General features: G+C 40.3%; 1 protein-coding gene across 3 annotated transcripts; it reads right to left on the bottom strand.

Moving 5' to 3' along the window:
* Positions 1-184: 184 nt before the first annotated feature.
* odf2a (outer dense fiber of sperm tails 2a) lies at positions 185-17,922 on the bottom strand. 3 transcript variants are annotated; one of them, XM_054612293.1, is made up of 19 exons: positions 17,792-17,922; positions 15,509-15,625; positions 15,119-15,232; positions 14,805-14,987; positions 12,050-12,237; positions 9,158-9,284; positions 8,765-8,890; positions 8,504-8,578; positions 8,226-8,297; positions 7,910-8,026; positions 7,610-7,795; positions 7,246-7,355; positions 5,640-5,775; positions 5,320-5,430; positions 4,140-4,421; positions 3,473-3,573; positions 2,413-2,575; positions 1,918-2,043; positions 185-1,830 (listed from the first exon to the last, which is right to left on the bottom strand). In XM_054612293.1, exons 1-19 carry the CDS (start codon positions 17,792-17,794, stop codon positions 1,660-1,662), a joined length of 2,508 nt encoding a protein of 835 aa, XP_054468268.1. In that variant the 5' UTR covers positions 17,795-17,922; the 3' UTR covers positions 185-1,659. The 3 variants fall into 3 exon arrangements, with proteins under 3 accessions (XP_054468268.1, XP_054468269.1, XP_054468270.1); XM_054612294.1 differs by having other exon boundaries at positions 4,158-4,421; XM_054612295.1 differs by lacking the exons at positions 185-1,830; positions 1,918-2,043 and having other exon boundaries at positions 2,482-2,575; positions 4,130-4,421.
* Positions 17,923-19,574: the final 1,652 nt, after the last annotated feature.

The following is a 19,574-nucleotide window of genomic DNA, read 5'->3' as shown; positions in this document are numbered from 1 at the left end:
GCCGACTGATAGACAGCTTCTTTGGATAACAAACAAACAACTACAAACAGGCGCACACACTTTTTCACTAATTGTATGTCTATGGCCCAACACCAGAAAGTGTTATGTCAGTTGGTATCCTCTTTGTAACACTATATGACAAGAAGAAAATAAGAGTTGAGAAAACCGTTTGAATCAGGTGGAAAAACATTTTGTTGCTTTATTGACGCTTTTAAGTTACCCATAGTGGATATAAATGATTCAGTTATTAAATACACTCCATGGAAAATAAATAATTATTGATTCCAATAATGTAGTTTGAGAAACTGTAAACCCAACAGTTGTTTTGACACACACTGTCTTGTCCCAGCCAAAGGACAGTGATAGCACCAATGTTTTCAGCTCCATACAATCAAAGGGTACAAATACATTAAAGAACATGTTGTGCCACATAATGTGTCATGGGTGGCTTGGCTACAGAATTGTATACATGTAAAAAAGCACACAAATCAATAGTTTTAGTACATAGCAGTACCAATACAGTACGCAGTCTGTTAACTCTGGTATAGAGATATTACCTTCATGACTAGCTGAGGATGAAAACGAAAGACACTGTGAAGGCTTGATAAAGATGAGCAATTCTTATTGTTTTCGGCGTGTAAAATACAAAGTGACTTTGATATCCAATCCTACATTTTTGAAGAAAACATTCAATCTGAGCAACTCCAAGGGGCCATCAAAAGTACTGTAGCTTTTGTAACAACTGAAAATAATCATGACAATATTTGATGTTGGTGTTTTGTCTCGAGGATCAAACAACAAACGATAAAATCATAGAAAATATAGCAGTTTGAAACATGACAATGGGATGGTACTGTAAGGAATGGTAAAAGCAGCAGCAAGAGCGAGCTGGTAAGATGAAAGGCTGCAGGTTACAGGGACAGTTTGTGTGAACCATTAAACCTCTAGCATATCATCAGGGTAAACACAATGCTTTATGATGCTTTCCTTTCATTAAACCACCTGCCTGCATTGCAAATACCCAGATGGGCATTATCGACATTAGGTCCATTTGTTTCAGAATCAAATTTTGAGGTGAAATGGAAACTGCACACAGTTCCCTACACTTGCACAGTTTGCATTAGACACCCTCAATCACCCAGCCAATCAACATGTCAATGTAACAATTTGCTTTATACCTGGTAAATTGTGAAGCCCTCATCTCCTTTCTGTAGTTTGGAAGATGCTAAAAATGCATTTAGTGGATTAAATCATCTGGTAAAATAAGCATGAGCAAAGTGAACGATGTTGGAAGTGACAATCAATCATCAAGATCTTTAACAAATGCCTTGTCTTGGAAATTGAAAGCACTATGAGTACAGTTTACATGTGACTGGTGGAAAGAGGTGTGAGCAGCATGAACTGCTCTCTGTCATAGTGTGTAACGCTTAAGTACTAAATACTCTTTACAGAAACAAGTCTTTCATTGGAAAAGCCCCACAAGCAGTCAGTACTGTTCACCGAACTGGTTCAAAATGGGATTAAACAAGCAACCAGACTGAGCAAGCATGACATATTTACAGCTGCCAGCTCTTTTTTAGTAAATTTAAAAGTATCTGGCTCAGACCACTGTACTGTTTTGGAACGAATGCTTACAATACACCTCTGACAGATGGGCTGTTAGATGGGTGAGGGGGCACGCAGTGACCTGTCAAGGGCCAAGTCTCCAAAAACATTGGCGTAGGAGGCTTTTAGGAACTGGACGTAGTTCTGCAGACTTTGGTTGGTGCTGTCTGACTGCTCCAGACGATCCTTCACATCCTGCAGTCGGCTCTGGTACCGCCTCTCAACCTGTGCATCATAAATTCACACCTTATAGTCCTACTGACACAGCGGATACATACACACTTTAAGTAGACTATTAAGGGAGGCCTTTACCTCCTCTTTGCTGCGTCGCAGTTGGTTGATCTCTGAGGTAGTCCTGCTAAGTTGAGCCTCTAGGTCCAGTATCTTGTACTGGGTGGAGCGTTCTTTGGTGGCAGCAAGTCCTCTGGTCTCTGACATCTGGAGATAAATATGACACACTGGACTTAACCACTGGGCAACAGAGGGTGAAATAGTAATAACTGATATAACCCTACAGTATAATGTATGTCCCTCACAACATGCACACCAAGACATGAAAGCTCACTTATAATGACACGCATCCCGACACACCCAAGCCCCTGAGTGCAACACTGAAGTGTGAGCTCAGGTTCTACTTTTTGCTAGACAACCCTGCATTTTTTAGCCAAAGAACCTCTGCATATCTGCACCCTTTTTTTTGTCATTACAGAGGACTCAATGAAATGAGTGAGGAGGCTACGTTTTCTGATGCAGTGCTAATTATGATCGACTTTCACACACTTTATATGGCAATGTTCAGTTTTAGACCTGTTGGTGAGCATCCCCCAGAGCCTCCTCCAGCTTTTTGCTCAGCAGAGAACATTCCCTTGTTTTTTCTTCCAGGTGGAGCTGATTGTTGTGGATAGTGTCTTCCCGTTTGGCAATGACACCCAGAAGGTCGGTGTTCTGGCCGGCAGCCTCACCCAGCTTTCTGTAAGATGATACAAGACAGGACAGCCACAACAACAATGAACAGTTAAAATGAACACAGTTAACCAGTACACTGACTCGTATCATTAAGATGGGTTCAGTTGTTTGAGTGCAATGTTTGAGTGCAATTAGGGTACTTTAAAACCCATGGGTCCAAATTGTTATCTGGCAAGGCAGCTGGATCGCTGGATCATATATCACACGAAAATCCATCTAGGTAGGCTTCAAGTAATGTGTCTGTGTCCGGTATGCCGGAGCATGGACCAATCAGCATCCGGTAAGGAGCTACCGGCAGCTAAGGGCGGGGCTTTAGTGTGTGCGTGACCACACAGAGAGGCATCTGTCTGTTCTAAACAAAAATGGCAGCTCCCAAAGAAGATAGCGTAGATGCTGCAATAGCATCAGTTCAGAATTCAGAATTGGAGAACATTTCCTCATTGAAAGAAGAGTAAAGAACAGCACTTAAGGCTTTTTCTCCACGGAGAAGAAGCTCTTATCCCGACTGGCTTCTGTAAGAGTTTGATTGACAGATGGTTTTATCCAATCACATGCCACAAATTTTCTGAAAGTGCCTTTTCAAAACACTTTCTTATGACGGCTCCTCAGATGGTTCTATGTTACAAACAAACTGACAGGTCAGGTTAGCCCGATCAAAAAATCAAAAATCATAATCCTTAGAACTCAGTCAAATCTGAACACACAGACATGATACACATTTTTAGATTAGGTATAAATTACACTTTGCATATAATTGTAACTGATGTCCAAAGAGAATAAACATAAATAGATATAATAGGAAAAAATTGTTTATAACTACAAAACCTGTATGAGAATCATTCAATTTTTAAGTTTTCCAAAGCGCCAAAGCCAATGGAGAAAAGCAGAAGTGATGACTGACCTTTCCAAACTCTCCACTCGCTGCTGAAGCCGTCGATTCTCCTCCAGCAGAACCTTGTTCTTCTGTCTCAGAAGCTCCACTTGGCTGTACTGGGTCTCCACCTAACACAACAAAAGTCCACGATCTGACGACTTGGACTGTACATCCAAGTATTTGGTTTCCTACTTACAGCTTTTATTGTGTGGTCTGACATTATAATGCCAGCTGAAATCAAGTCATTAGCAAAAGTTAACCCGAACCTTAAATTTGACGGACATTAAAAGTGGCCTTATACCAATGTTGTTTTCAGTGCTACTGCAATATAATTGTTGTTCATTATGAAAACCACATTTCCCATAAATCCTATGACTTCTTCTCTCCCCGACGTTATAGATTAAAATGTTTGAAGTCATTTTTTTCCATTTGCCCCTGGCATAACTTGTTTTTGCTGAAAGTGTGTGCTTATTACTACAAAATAATATATTTTGTAGTAATAAGCATTCAGCAAAAATTTTTCCAAATCTGATTTGGTGTAAAACGTTACAATGCAAAATGTAGTATGGAGGCCAGTGTTTAGATTTGACTTACTATCTTATCCAAATCAATGTTGTTATATCTAAATCATTTTCAAATTAGCACTTAAACTTGGAACAGAATTAATTATTTTCTGATGCTAACATGAGTTTACATGCATCCGACAGTTGACCTTCATGCGGAGATCAGTCAGGGTTGTGCTGAGCTCCACGCTGCGTCTCTCCTGGCTGTGCTCCCTGTCCTGCGCCTCCTGCAGCTGGAGTGCAGAACGTCGTAAGGCTTCGGGAAGAGGCTCTAGCTCTGCCAGCCGCCCCCGCAGCTCCCTTCGCACCTCCTCTATTTCCTGCTCCAGTTCTCTGCGCACCGAATGGGCCTCCTGCTCCGCTTGAGCCAACTGAGCACGGTACTCGTCTGCTTCGGCCCTGGTTTTTCCAACCTGTACAGAAAAATAAATGGATCAGAGTTCTGATGGACGTTAACATTGTTCATGGGATAGCTATGCTATCACAATCTCATACTCAATGTGCTTTTAAATGCAAACTAAACTAAGGATATGCTTGAACGTGTTAATATTAAGTTTGCTGATGCAAATAAATATCTTGGCACTTGGTTTGACAAAAATCTAAATCTAAAGCATCACAATGGAACTCTTATAAAAAACTCCAAGTTCTCATTTGGTTTCTTATTTACATTAAAGTCATGTTTTTCTCCATCCTCACGTTAACCAGTTGTACAGGCCTATTCCTGTCTCAGTTAGACCAGTGTTTACCAAACCTTTTTTTGAGCTAGACTATTGTGATTCCAGTTACAGATTTGCTTGTGTGGTCTTACTTGATCCACTTTATCATGCTGTTTGAGATATATTTCAAAGAACTCTGCACATTGTACTGACTTCTTCCTTGATCTTGACTTGCTAAAGGCAGGTTTCAGCATTGGTATATTTTGATGTACAAGGTAATTCTGGGCAGGATACCCACAAACATATGTGCTAAGGTTATACAAAATACCTACTAATCTTCAGGCCAAAAATTGGCTGGGCTTTAAGGGGCAACCTGTGCGGACTGAGTCTGTTAAGAGGTGTTTAATTAATTATGGCCCTCTCAAACACTATCTTTGTCTATAAACCTCTTCTGGTAATTGGGACTTAAGTTTTTACTTATGTATTGGTTTTTTTTATTGTATGTATGAAATTGACATGCAAAGTTGAATTTAACTCTTGGCCAGCTCACCATCACAAAATAGATTTTACCTCAATGGATTTAATCTTGTTAAATAAAGGTTTAATAAAAATCTCACCCTGTTGTATTCCTAGTCGTACCGCATGCTTCACATACCTGGACCTTATAGCTGTCCAGCAGGCTTTCATACTGCTGGATTGAGGCTTTGACCTGCTGGAGCTCTGACTGAGACAAGGCCAGCTTCTCCTCCACTGCAGACGATGTAGTCTGACAGGAACACGTTGAATCATTAGTTCTCAATTATAAGGACAGCCCCCCCCCCTCCTAATGTAGCATAAGGCAATGTAAATCTATTGGAAAGATAATGGGGATAGGAAGGACATTATCCAAGACATAAAACTACAACAAATGTGTAGACATTTTGATCAGGCATTGGTCATTTTAACCTTCTATAAATGTGTTCACTGTTGTTTCACCTTGAGGGATTGCTTCTCCAGTTTGGCAGCAGTGCTCTCTGTAGTCAGTCCATGCAGGTGATCCAGCAGGGCCTCTCTCTCCGCTCGGCCTTTACCCACTGTGGTCTGTAGCTGCTCTGTCAGCTCTGCTATACGGCTGCATCATAACACCACACCGATCATATTTCATATATATTACCAAAATTAACCAACTTTACTGTTTAGACTGTTTCATAGTTTGAGAAATATCTTTTAGGTTTCATTGCAAAAATTCTTTCACTAGTTACAGTTGGTAAAGTGATGTCATGACGATGGGATCTTCATGCATTATTCGAAACACTTCCGTTACTCAGATCACTCAGTGGATTACTATAGGGTGGATAAAACAGCGGCACGTCCCATTTGGCATGCCTGCAAAATTTAATGACTCGGTTATGCATCAATATAAAAAACCCAATGTGCCTCATACAAGAACAACCTGTACAAACAGAAGCCTTCCTCAGTGACAGAGATGACTGATCAAAGAGAACTTTCACATTCACTAACTTTCTCATATTTAGTTTTTTCTCTTGGGCATGAATGAAATTCCTATGTGGTCCAGTTCTGTTGTCTGACTTATCAATAGGGTGATGACACAGGTTGGACTTAAAATGATAATGGCTTTAATTTTATTGTGTAACTAAAATACAAAATACTACTAAATAAAACAATGTTCATCTGTGTGATTTTAATTATGGCTTTGGGTTATCTATTTTAAATTTATGATTTTTAAAAATTATTTCACCACAGCAACTACAGTTCAGTAGTTGCTAGGAAAAATGTTCCCACTCTGCAGCTGCTCAGATTCTCTATGCAGGATTGTCAAGAGGATCATCCTCTGTTGTACCTTACCATTTATTTGTGTCAGCCTGACCCCTTGACTGCCTCCAAACATGGACCACTTTTTTTTTTTTTTTTTTTTTTTTTTAGAAAGACATGTTTTAATCGTTTTAATGCCAAACCGTTCTCTCCCTTGTAAGACAAACCTGGTTCAATAAAGGCATTAAAAAAGATATATAAAATAAATACCTATGAAGCTTAGTGAAAGTTCAATCAGGAATACTACTCTATTTTCTCTCTCACTCCTTTTCTGCCTCCAAAAAAAAGCTTCTGAATGAAGTCTTGAGCTACGGGGTATGACACATGCTCAGTGTAACTGGAGATGTTGGAGGGTTACAGCAGACGACTAGAAATAAAGGGGTGGTGTCCGCTGGACCGGGCCGGTATATACAATAGAATGTATTCAAATAGAAAACATTTGTCATGTGTAATATGCTCTCTTATTAAAAATCTTCAATTATTGCAGAGTTATTGTCATCCATATGACAACTTCCCTCAGTGAACTGAATCAATCCTCCTCATATTCTATGACCGTACGCCAGCTAGAGAGCCTTTTTGCCATGTTCAGACCAGATTTTACTGCGTATGTGTTGCTTTTAGGCGAAATTAAGCTCTGACATCTCCTCTTTTAATCCTCTCTGCTTCCAACTCAATCAGCTGACTGGGGGGTATACCTCTGTGAGCCAATCATCCCGAAAGTCGTCATTATTCTTGTCTGCAGATGGAGCCGTAATAGAGCTGTAGTTACCTGTTCAGCAGTGACAGTTCAATCTCCAGTTTACTTTTGTCTTTCACCTCTTGGGCATGGTGACTTTGCCAGGTCTCAGCTGCTGTCAGCGCATCGGCAACCTGCTTCTCCTGTTGCAAAATAATAAAAAGTGCCTTTAAAAGTGATAATTTTTTCTTGATTCTGTTTGATGGAGCTTGAAGCTCTTTTTTAAGGTGAACTGAATGCCAAGAGGAATAACTGAATACAAGTTTCTTTAACAGATGGCCAGTTATCTAATAATTGACAAAGCATCTGGTGATGAGTTTACAATGAATCATATCAATCAATAATCAATCTACAGCTGTAGTACATCAGCCCCCCCTGCTCTGTGACACGGCCCTACCATGTCCAGTAGCTGGACGCTCAACTGGCCTGCAGTGTCCCTGCTGCGCTCAGTTCGCCGTTTCTGGTCTCCCGTGGCTCGTTTCAGAGCCTCTCGGTCGGCACTGGCCTGCTGCCTCAGCCTCACCAACTGCTGTTTCAGAAGCTCCATCTCTGCCTTCTGCTGGTTGGCTGCACGCTCCAGGTTCTGAACCAATGGAAAGGACAGAACCAAGCATTACAGTTCACACATATTGAAACAATAAGTCTGACTTACTTCATCTACCACATGATGCTAGGACAGACAGATCCCATGACAAACCTTTATTTGCACAGTAAGCCGGTTGTTCTCGGCTTCTTTGTTCCGCAGCTGTCCTTGTAAATGAGCTCTGGTTGACTCCAATCTCTTGGACAAATCAGCTGTGCTCTTTGCATTGTCCTGCATTCCCAGAATACAGTAGAATTTTCATTACGGCCAAACATGTATTCTGCTTTGACCTACACACTGTCAGTAAAGGATTAAAATCCTCTGTAAATATATAGTTTTGGACCCCTGATTAATAAGATAGCTCCACATATTGACAGAGCCATATTTACAGTAAAAGTATCACAAATACTGACAACAGGGCTATCAGTACCTTTTCAGTATCTATGCGTTTGGAAAGTTGATTAACCTCTCTGTCCTTCTCTTGAAGTTTCACCACAAGATGCTGTAAAAGGAAAATGAAGCAAGCTTTACTTATAGAGCAAATGTTATACACAGGGGGAAAAATGTATGTGCTTTACACAAAAATAGAAAAATACTAAACAAACATAATACACGGGAAAAATATACAATAGGTATCAGTTAGTCTAATGAAGGAATAAATATAAACCAGACACAACATTTGGTAGATTTCGTAGGATTCTATCTCACAGCATTTTCTGCCTCTTTGTCTGCCAGTCTCTGGAGTAAGGCATCCTTTTGCTCCGACACTTGGATTGACTCCATCTGCTCAAAAACAGCCAATGTACATGAAAGTCAGTCACACTGCTTAATAAACATTTGCTGTATATTAATGCTGAAAAGAATGAGTCAGCCAGCATCACACATGTTGTGATCCCTGGGTATCCATATCAACATTTGATGGCCTGATGTACCAACAGATGTTGTTTGAGGATGCATTACACACAGTACCTGGGAACTGTGCTGCTCTCTGAGAAGGTGCCGCAGAGTTCGGTTTGTGGTCTCAAATGTCTCCAGTTTCTGTAGCAACAGCTCCTTCTGACAGGCCAAGACTGAAGAGTCAGATCCAGACAGCCTCTTCACCAGCCAACAGAAAGAGAGACAGAGACAAAGACATAGGTTGACCAAAGAAGATTATGTGGACTTATTCTGTAAAGTCATTGAATAGCATCACACAATATCAACATTAACATTTATGACTAACTAAATGTGCTGTTCTTTGTTCCAGAGAAAGTCATGAAAGTCAGAAAACTTGTCCCTGTTGCTTTCTAAAGTTCCCAGCTTTGGACCTGACAGAACCGGACAGGACACCATATCAGTGCCAAACATTGAGTTAACACTCACACTGCCAACAGCACCGCAAAGTTTGGAAACAGATTCTCGCAGGGCTGAGACTTGCTTGGCAGCTGCTGTCACATCCACATCAGCCTCCACCAGTTTCCTGCGCAGAGCACCTTTGTCTTGCTGCATACTGCAAAGACAAGATGTTTCACAATGATGTCATAAACACTGGAGTTCTACAGGGTTGCATCCTTTCATGAGTTAGGTGTGCAGATGATATGGCTTTAGTGGTGTGCCTTACTCATCTACAGTCATTAAACATGTACACTAACCATTTTACAGAACTCATAATGTGATTCAATGACATGTCATCTTTTGTTGAATGTCACCAATACAGATGGAATGTGTCTAAATGGTAACAGGAGCAACCTTTCAAACCTCTATTTAGACAATTAAGGTTAAGGGCATGGAGGTGGAGTTGGGAGCTCCTTTAAGTACCAGGTTCCTGTGTTAGACCAACGTTTTTTCTTTACAGATCATGTTGAATGCCTTTCAAAGAAGCACAGCAAAGGCTCCTTCTGCTGCGTAAATTTGGCTGCGCCAATTCACTTTAAACAAAGTATACCAATCCCTAACAGAAAGTATACTCACTTTTGATATTGTGGACTGGTTCAAGCCACTAAGTATCAAAAACAAGTCTAAGCTTTCCAAAGTAGTCAAATTGGGTGGCACAATTACAAGCTGCAAAAGAACACCACTGTCCTATCACCATGGCAAAGCAGTCCAACGTTTAGGTGGCAAAATGTTAGACAACCATAGCCATTCCTTAAATCACAACCTTCAGCTACTGCTATTAGGGCAAAGCTACAGAGTCCCATATGAAAGAAAAAATCTCTATTGAAAATCGTTTGTCACTGTTTGCATGAAACATCTTAATCCAACCTTTATTCAGTCCTCCTCATTGAGTACCTGGTGCTTCTTTAAATGTACCTTCTATTGTGTATTTTGTTTTTTTGTAAATGTGTTTTAATGTGCCTTGTCTGGATGTGATATAACGTGCTAATGTACCTTTTTCTTTTTTTTGTATTTTCCCTTCTATTCTCTTCTTCATGGGTTTAAAGTTATGGCACTGTTACAGGAAAGATAAAACAAAGGGACAGAATAAGGCTGACTTGGATCATTTCACACAGCTGAGTCTAATAACCTCCCATATTTTGCATATAAACTTATTGAGTGTCTTGTCAGTGTTAACTCACAGCCTATTATGCAAATTGATCACGGCCTTTACACATAAAGCCTACAATAATAATTTCAACATTTTTAAATTTGCTCTTATCTTCAAATTTGGTCAGGATGATCTTGAGACCTTTACGATCAAAAGTTATCAAAATGGTGAGTTTTGATCCAAGGACCTTGATGTGGCGTGGCGACCATTTTGTGGTGGTCGCAATGAAAAAGGAAGTTGTTGTAACTCCAAGGTACATTGTCCAATCTGGCCAAAATCTCTTATGCATGATGCTGGTTCAGGGCTGAACAGATTCCAATACAAAAAAAAAAAAAAATCACAAAGCATAGCAAAAGGAAGTAGATTTTTCTGTGGCTTGGGATGCTCATAAACTCATGGATCTTCTCACACGTGTAATAGGTGATGTAAATAAATATTTTGTATCAGATTCGTGCTTTGCCGTTTGAAATTGCCTAGATAGCGCCCCCTATAAATCTTCAAATAAGATGCCCCAGCGCTACGTTTGACCTAGATGCATGAAATTTGCTAGGCACATGTATCTCATGTGGACTTAAATAAAAGCCTCTTGGGACCATGCTCCAAACCAAACCGGAAGTCAGCCATTTAGATTTTTGTGTGCATTTTCATCACTTTTTCGGCCATTTACAGGCGCTACACTTTAATGAACTCCTCCTCGGGAATTCATCAGATTCACCTCAAATTTGGTCAATACAATTTAAAGACCTTAGTGATTAAAATTTTTCAAAAGTTTGTTGTTTCGCGGAACGCCATTACCGTGGCGTTGCATTGTTCGCCATGAAAACGAAGGTGTTTTTAAAGGTCTAAAAATGCTTGAAACACAACCACGCTTGGCACACACATTAAAAGTCCAAAATATAGTTGCCTGATATGATTTGAATGCATCAGAGTGAAAAGTCGACTCGATAGCGCCCCCTACAAAATTTCGATTTTGAAAGGCCACGGCCCTCATCCCGTAAATCCCATTGACTTGAAATTTTACACACATATCCAGTTCCATCTGCTCTACAAGCCACGCGCTGCAACTTTTAGGCTCCGCCTCTTAGATTTTCCTCCATTTCGAATTTAGTTAAAAACACATTTTTGCATACTCCTCCTAAATGCAGAGTCCTATTACTTCCAAATTGTCATCAAAAGTTATAAAAAGCTTGTTGATATCTCATTGCGTTTACAAGATATGGAGCAATGAACATAATAGGGGCGTGGCTTTGTACAACAACACAATTAAATTGAAAACCGTTTGGCCTATCATCACGAAACTTGCAGAATATGTCGGCATCGCATCCTGTAACAATCCCTGAAATGTTCATTCCATTCATCCAATAGGGGCTACTACAGTAATTTGGTCAATTTCTGTATTTTTAGGCATCTAACTATTGGACGCGGTGTCCGATTGTCGCAGGCGTTTGCGGCCTCTTGAGCCCGATCATAGCTGTTTAATTTAATACTTGAAATTGCTATCAGAAACTACAATGCGTCATCATAATGCAGGAAGCGTCACCTGAGCTAAGACGTCTCTGGTCCTAGTTTGGAGTGATTCTGAGACGCCTGATTAATACAGGCCCTGTAGCCTGAAAGCAAACACATACACCCCACCCCAACTACACACACTGAAGAAGGGAGGACATTTTATTGATTATACTTCCTGTCCACACTTTCCCATGTGAAGAGGTGTTCAGTGTAATATTTGCCTGCTGTGGTCGGTCTCCCCCAGCATCTTCTCCATGGATTGGCGTAAGCGTGTGTTCTCCTGCTCCGTCTCTTCTAGCTCCTTGCTGACCTCAGCCAGCTCTTCCTCCTGCTCGACGATCACCCGCTGGGAAACACTCAGTTGCTCCGACTGACGCTCCAGCAGCTGCTCCTTCTTCCGCAGTTCCACCTGAACCCGTCCAGATGTGCAAACATACACGTGGACAGACAAACAATATATCAACGGGGTCTCTGTGGACTCAGTCGCATGACTCAAATCTACACACGACAACTCATAATGTCTCAAATGTTCAGAATACCTTGTATTTATGAAAGCCAAATGTGTGGTGATAATTCGTGCATCTCATACAAACTTCACACCATACGGACTTCACACCAGGTGAAATCATATATTAAATAAAAGGTGAGAGATGAAACGTTCGAGTAAAACATTGTTTGTTAGGACACATCCTAACAAACAATGTTTTACTCGAACGTTTCATCTCTCAGCCATCACTTCGATGTCAATTATCTCTTCATTTTATCCTCATTTGCTTCACAAATGAGGATAAAAAAGATGATGACTGAAACATCACTTTATAAGGCTTACTGCTTGCATTTTTCTGTCATTGTGTCCGCACAGTTTTAGTCATATTTTATGCATCTGGCCGCCTCTCACTCAGGAGTGGCTTCTTTGAGAAGCACTGTATATTGTTAATTCAAATGAAAAAATCTTATATCTCTAATCTCTCTCCAAAAAAGTCCTAGAGATATCTCAAGGATACGGGTCAGTTTGGAGTGAGATAGCAAAGGCTGTTAATATTGTTGTAAATGAGAGATTACATTTTTGATTTCTAATAAATTTGGAGAAAATTCTAAAAGCATGTACCGTATTTTCCGCACTATAAGGCGCACTTAAAAGCCTTTAATTTTCTCAAAAAACGACAGTGCGCCTTATAATCCGGAGCGCCTTATATATGGATTAATTCTGGTTGTGATTACTGACCTCGAAGCGATTTTGTGTGGTACACGGCGCTCTGTCAACATGTTTTAGTACGACTTTGGTAAACTACAAAGCCGCACCGCTTGCAGCATTACGGCTACCGTAGTCAGGAGCGTCGCGGAGTAATACATACTGTGCTTCACCATCATATTACAGTGTGTGTGTATAAGGACCCCAAAATGGCTCCTGTCAAGAGACACGCTTACGACGCGGACTTCAAACTCAAGGCTATCAGTCACGCAGTAGAACATGGGAATAGAGCAGCTGCGAGAGAATTCAACGTTAATGAATCAATGGTAGGAAGTGGAGGAAGTTTGACTGACTGACTGTTTTGTTTCGCTTAATGCGCCTTATAGTCCGGTGCGCCTTATATATGAAAAAAGATCGAAAATAGACCATTCATTGACAGTGCGCCTTATAATCCAGTGCTCCCTATAGTGCGGAAAATACGGTACTCACTTTGTCATTTTGGGTAACTTTGTGTAGAATGTATTGCCATCAGGGTAGATTTAATCCATTTTAAATCATATGTATAAGAGTGTACAAAAAATGAAGGTGGTCTGAAAGGTCACTATATTTGTAGAAATGTAAAAAAATAAAAACAGTGACTTTATGTTTGTTGTTGTGAAATTCCATATAAATGACTAATTACACTCAATAGCATGCTAAATATTATGGCATGGCATTAACTTAAGTTAGATTAATTGGTTCACAATTGTTACATATGGCAAATCTGGACTTGTTTATCATTTGATGGCACTGGACTTAGAAGGTCTACATTAGCAATGAATCACAAAACATTGAAGGACATGTGCAATCCTACTCTACTGCTGTCAACAGTTTGATGCCCCAACATTCCTGAGTCTTCACCCTGTTTCTCTCTGATACATTAGGCTAAGACCAAGGTTATAATTAACACCGGGGGACCCCAGTATGCAAAAATATTCAAAAACACCATTTAAAGAACATTGGAAAATATACTGCACGCAAAAAAATTGCGAACTACATGAGATTACTGCAATTTGTTATAACCAGGCTGCTATAATAAGTCTCTTAAATCTCTCCAGTTGATCCAGAACGCTGCAGCACATGTTCTAACAAAAACTAAGAAAAGAGATCATATTAGCTACTTAGTTAGCTATTAGTATACCAGCTTCCAGTTTCAGTCCGGGGGGCAGACACACTCACCACTTTTAAGAGTAGTCTTAAGACCTTCCTTTTTGATAGCGCTGATAGTTAGGGCTGGTTCAGGTTTGCCTTGGTCCAGCCCCTAGATATGCTGCTTTGGCCGAGCAGCATATCTAGGCCTACCACCATTATTATTAGTCACATTACTATTACTATTCCCTATACCATGACTGCTCTTATCATTATACTATATTCATTGCTGCTGTTATTATTAGTAGTCTTATTTTTTTTCCTTCATTGCTCTGCTTACTACTCTTATTATATAGCGTAAATCATTTATGTCATATGCATTGAAAATATGACCCGTTTTTTTAGGGGAGTTTTTCCTGTGCGGATGTGAGGGTTCCGGGACAGAGGATGTCGCATGTGTACAGATTGTAAAGCCCTCTGAGGCAAATTTGTAATTTGTGAATTTCTGCTATATAAAATAAATGTAATTGAATGTTAGCTCCCTTCTGAGCCACAGAAAATGTTATACATTGTTTAGTGTTACTTTATGTGACAAATAAACTCATAAGCCAAATAAGGACTTGATAAGGGAAGGGTAATGAGGAGGAGAAACTGACCTCGTTCTTCAGAGAGTTGACTTCAGTCAGTAAACTGTCAACCTTCCTCTCATACTGGCTGATTCGTCCATGTAGCCCTTCTTCTTCTTCTGATGTGAGGTCAGCTAATCGCAGCACAGACTGGGAATGTTCAGGTCCTGGTTCAGGGGGCGTTTGTGTGATCTCAAGGCAGCATGTTGGCCCCTTGGTGAACATTACACGTTCAATACCACTGTATCTTTAACTGTATGAGCTCTTTAACAATGCTGAAACTAAAACAATCTTTTGTAAAAATGGATGGGATTTAGGTGTACATTTCCTTTAACTTGTGTTACCTCCCATTTGAATGAAGCGTCCCGTACAGAGGCCTTTCCTGGTGGTATCCATGGCACCCGAGTTTTGACCTTGGCTGTCGGATGGAGGTTTGCTCTGTCGACCTTGGCCTTCCCCTTTAAACACAGTGTGTGCAGCAGCATAGTCATTTGCTAGGCCTTTTTGCTGCATCATAGCTACAGGGTATGAGAGTATGTGCTTTCTATGAATAGGACTGAGTGTTATGATTTTCAAGACGACATAACCTGTTATCAGGAAATAAGAAGAAAGAAATAAGATCAGGAAGATACACATCTTCAAAATGTGCACATTTACAATAAAAAGAAAATTGAAAACAGTAAAAACCAAAAACATCACTTTGACAGACAGTCCAAACAAAGTAGGTCTCTAACCTGAGATATCCTGGCAGGACTCGTCCTCTGGCTCTTCACATGCACATGGACCGGTGTGGCATTGTCGATGTGCACATGAATTGGAGGAGAACTTGACCGAGTTCTCATTGCTTTCCTCTGTGAGACATAGTGTGTTTAGTATTTCCAACCAACTTAACTGCTCACATCCAAATTTACAATATAAATTATTGTAAAGCTGATGCCTTGAGTTCTGAGGAGGTAGGATGGAAACATGTTTCGTTCCATACACGAAACACAAAATTACAAACTGTGATGGAAAATGTAAGAATAATTTGACTGCACCATATTCCAGCTTCTCCCTCTAGGTAAGGCGGTTAACATATTTAAAACAAGTACTGTGAGTGTGTTTGCGACACAGTTGTGTAATGTTATCATGTCAACAGAGATGAAGGCAAATGTTCATGCATCTGTTACCTCTAGTCTGGATTACTGCAATTCTTTATTATCAGGCTGCTCTAATAAGTCTCTTAAATCTCTCCAGTTGATCCAGAATGCAGCAGCATGTGTTCTAACAAAAACTAAGAAAAGAGATCATATTACTTCTGTATTAGCTAAAATTCTCCTCACCTACAAAGCTCTAATTGGCCAGGCACCGTCTTATCTAAAGGAACTTATAGTTCCATATTTCCCAACTAGAGAGCTGCGCTCCCTGAATGCAGGGTTACTTGTGCTTCCTAGAGTAGGACGGGACCAAGAGCCTTCAGTTATCAAGGTACTCTTCTGTGGAACCAGCTTCCAGTTTCAGTCCGGGGAGCAGACACACTCACCACTTTCAAGAGTAGTTTTAAGACCTTCCTTTTTGATAGCACTTATAGTTAGGGCTGGCTCAGGTTTATAGTTAGGGCTGGCTCAGGTTTATAGCTAGGGCTGGCTCAGGTTTATAGTTAGGACTGGTTCAGGTTTATAGCTAGGGCTGGCTCAGGTTTATAGCTAGGGCTGGTTCAGGTTTATAGTTAGGGCTGGCTCAGGTTTATAGCTAGGGCTGGCTCAGGTTTATAGCTAGGGCTGGCTCAGGTTTATAGTTAGGGCTGGCTCAGGTTTATAGTTAGGGCTGGCTCAGGTTTATAGCTAGGGCTGGCTCAGGTTTATAGCTAGGGCTGGCTCAGGTTTATAGCTAGGGCTGGCTCAGGTTTATAGTTAGGGCTGGCTCAGGTTTATAGCTAGGGCTGGCTCAGGTTTATAGCTAGGGCTGGCTCAGGTTTATAGCTAGGGCTGGTTCAGGTTTATAGTTAGGGCTGGCTCAGGTTTATAGCTAGGGCTGGCTCAGGTTTATAGCTAGGGCTGGCTCAGGTTTATAGCTAGGGCTGGCTCAGCCCCTAGGTATGCTGCTATAGGCCGAGACTGCCGGGGGACTACCTAGGATACACTGAGCTCCTCTCTCCTCTTCTCTCCCTCCATCTTTATGTATTCATGTCCTATTTATGCTCATTACTGACTTTGCTTCTTCTGCGTAGGCTGGATCTGGACCGTGGTCCTGCTGACACCCACTGCTAGTACCATTATTATTATTAGTCACATTACTATTCCCTGTACCATGACTGCTCTTATCATTATACTATATTCATTGCTGCTGTTATTTTTAGTAGTCTTAATTTTTTTCCTTCATTGCTCTGCTTACTACTCTTATTATATTATATAGCGTAAATCATTTATGTCATATGCATTGAACATTTTGTAACTCTGTTATGTTGTTCATTCTGTACACATGACATCTATTGCATTCTGTCCACCCTGGGAGAAGGATCCCTCTTCTGTCGCTCTCCCATAGGTTTCTTCCTTTTTTCTCCCTGTAAAAGGGGGGTTGTTTTTAGGGGAGTTTTGCCTGTGCCGATGTGAGGGTTCCGGGACAGAGGATGTCGCATGTGTACAGATTGTAAAGCCCTCTGAGGCAAATTTGTAATTTTGGGCTATATTAAATAAATTGAATTTAATTGAATATAACAGAACATCGTGTAATGAATAAAACAAGAACTATGATGAAACATAAAAGCTACGTAAATTAAAAACACAATGCCTCTTAATTAAACAAACAAACAAAGCTATGAATTAAACACCAGCTCTGGCTATATTCTATGTAACATTAGACACTCGGAAATGCATTTAGATGATTGTGGTGGGTGTGTCAGTCTAACGCTTATCAAAAGACGAGATAGTTCTGGAAGAAGTAACGTTACTGTCACGTTATGCATTAGCCTGACAGTAGCATTAGCTTATTAGCATCTCTAGCGTCCTTTCAATTGAGTAACAAATTGTCCGTCTTACCATATGAGAAACCAAAATATATTCGTCAAGACTTGAAAATATGTTTCATTGCGACAACAGCGGGGTTCATTTAGCTGGCAAACAAGTAAGACTAGGTTAAAATAGAAAGTCTGTTGGCGTGAAGACTTTTAGAAACCTCAACAGGTAGTAGTGACGCTAACGTCTCTCTGGTTGGTCAGTTCAAAGCAGGTGACATCTTTGACCAACAGTGATTGGACCAGATTCGACATTCGAACGTCACTTAGCAACAAACTTAACTCAACAAGCTGTAGTAGCATCAGAGATACTCAGTGTGTTAAGATACTCCCCCTCCGTCTTGATGCAAATCGTAAGAAGCTATATAAAAGTGCGCTGAACGGGACCTATGACCTACTAGACCGTTAACCAAGAAAAAAGGTTTAAGTATGTTTTCTAAATAACTGCAAATCTGTCTGAGATCACTCGCTTATAAAATACGTCATGAACTGAATCCTAAATCATCACCTAAATGTAAGCCCCATCTTGTAAAGGCACCCTGAGCGTCTAGTTTAGTGTAGTGTCGTAGTAGTACTTCAACGTGGCCACTGTAGGGCAGTAAACAATCATATATTCTCATTTCATTCATGGCAACCGCAAACCCCATCTGCGTAAGCAAGTTCACCACAATAACAAAACTTTAGACGATTTTACTCTTTTGACATATTTGTTTCCAGTATAGATCTGCATTCGATTTGGCAAATGAAACACTGCACCCTAAAAAATGTAATAAAACAGTCAGGCCTATGGTTCTGGTTAATCCGTACATTATTGAATTGGCAAATTAATGATTCAATCACACTATTCATCTTTATGTAGTTTGATTTGTACATTTTCAAACTTGCCTTGACAAACTAATGGAAACAGAGCATTTCATGTACAGCCTTCCCAGTCCCACAATAAAAACACTCCATTTTCCTTTTATCAAGCCAACTTTTCTTTTTCTTTATTGGCTCCATCTGGCAACACAGAAAAAACAACACAAAAAAAACCAACCATCTGATACAATCATTGATCTCAATCACTGTTAAGATGGAAAGCAAGAGTACATCAGTCTTTGGCACTTTCTATTCTAAACAAACATGCTGCCCACATTAAAAAACATCTGTGCATTTTTTTTAAACTGAAGTTTTGAAAATACATTTGACAGTTTGACACTGACTTAAAATCATAACAAGCAAGTCACACGTGTTGCTATAAAGGAAGGCTTCAGCCATCTTTTGGACATTTGTTACAGTATAAAAAGGTAGAAATGACCCCTGCATATCTGGGGGAGAAAACAGGATTGATCAGTCGGCAGTTATTGGAGTTGTGTTCCCAAGAAGCGTCAACATGTTTCTCCATGGATGTGGGTCCATTATATGGAGCAGTGTCTTTTGTGCTTGCGGCATGTCAAAAACTTTTATTGGTAATATCTTGTGCTGGTAGATTCTAATACAGGTTATGCTCGTCGAGCACCGATTTGTCTCATACCCCTAAAACAGGCCTTGAAACCCTCCCTGTTGTTATTTTCTCTAACTGTCAAGTCAGTTTGCTTCTCTGCTTCTTCTGTGCATGTTGTCGATATGAATGTTGGACTAAGTGCACTGTGGCATCTTTGGAAAAGAAACCGTTGATTCTGTGGAGCTGCAACAAAAACCTGGTGTTAACGAATTATGTTTAATGTAGCTGAGACATTTTCCGCCGGGAAACTTCATTGTAGCTGCTTGAAACAACTGGAAAGTCCTCCCATCATCTATGTTTATCTTAGTCTGAACTGTTAGGGATT

The sequence above is a fragment of the Anoplopoma fimbria genome, chromosome 14 (genome assembly GCF_027596085.1).
Source record: "Anoplopoma fimbria isolate UVic2021 breed Golden Eagle Sablefish chromosome 14, Afim_UVic_2022, whole genome shotgun sequence".
Taxonomy (NCBI): Eukaryota; Metazoa; Chordata; class Actinopteri; order Perciformes; family Anoplopomatidae; genus Anoplopoma; species Anoplopoma fimbria.
Note: the sequence above shows the minus strand (reverse complement) of the source record. Positions and strands in the feature narration are given on the sequence as shown.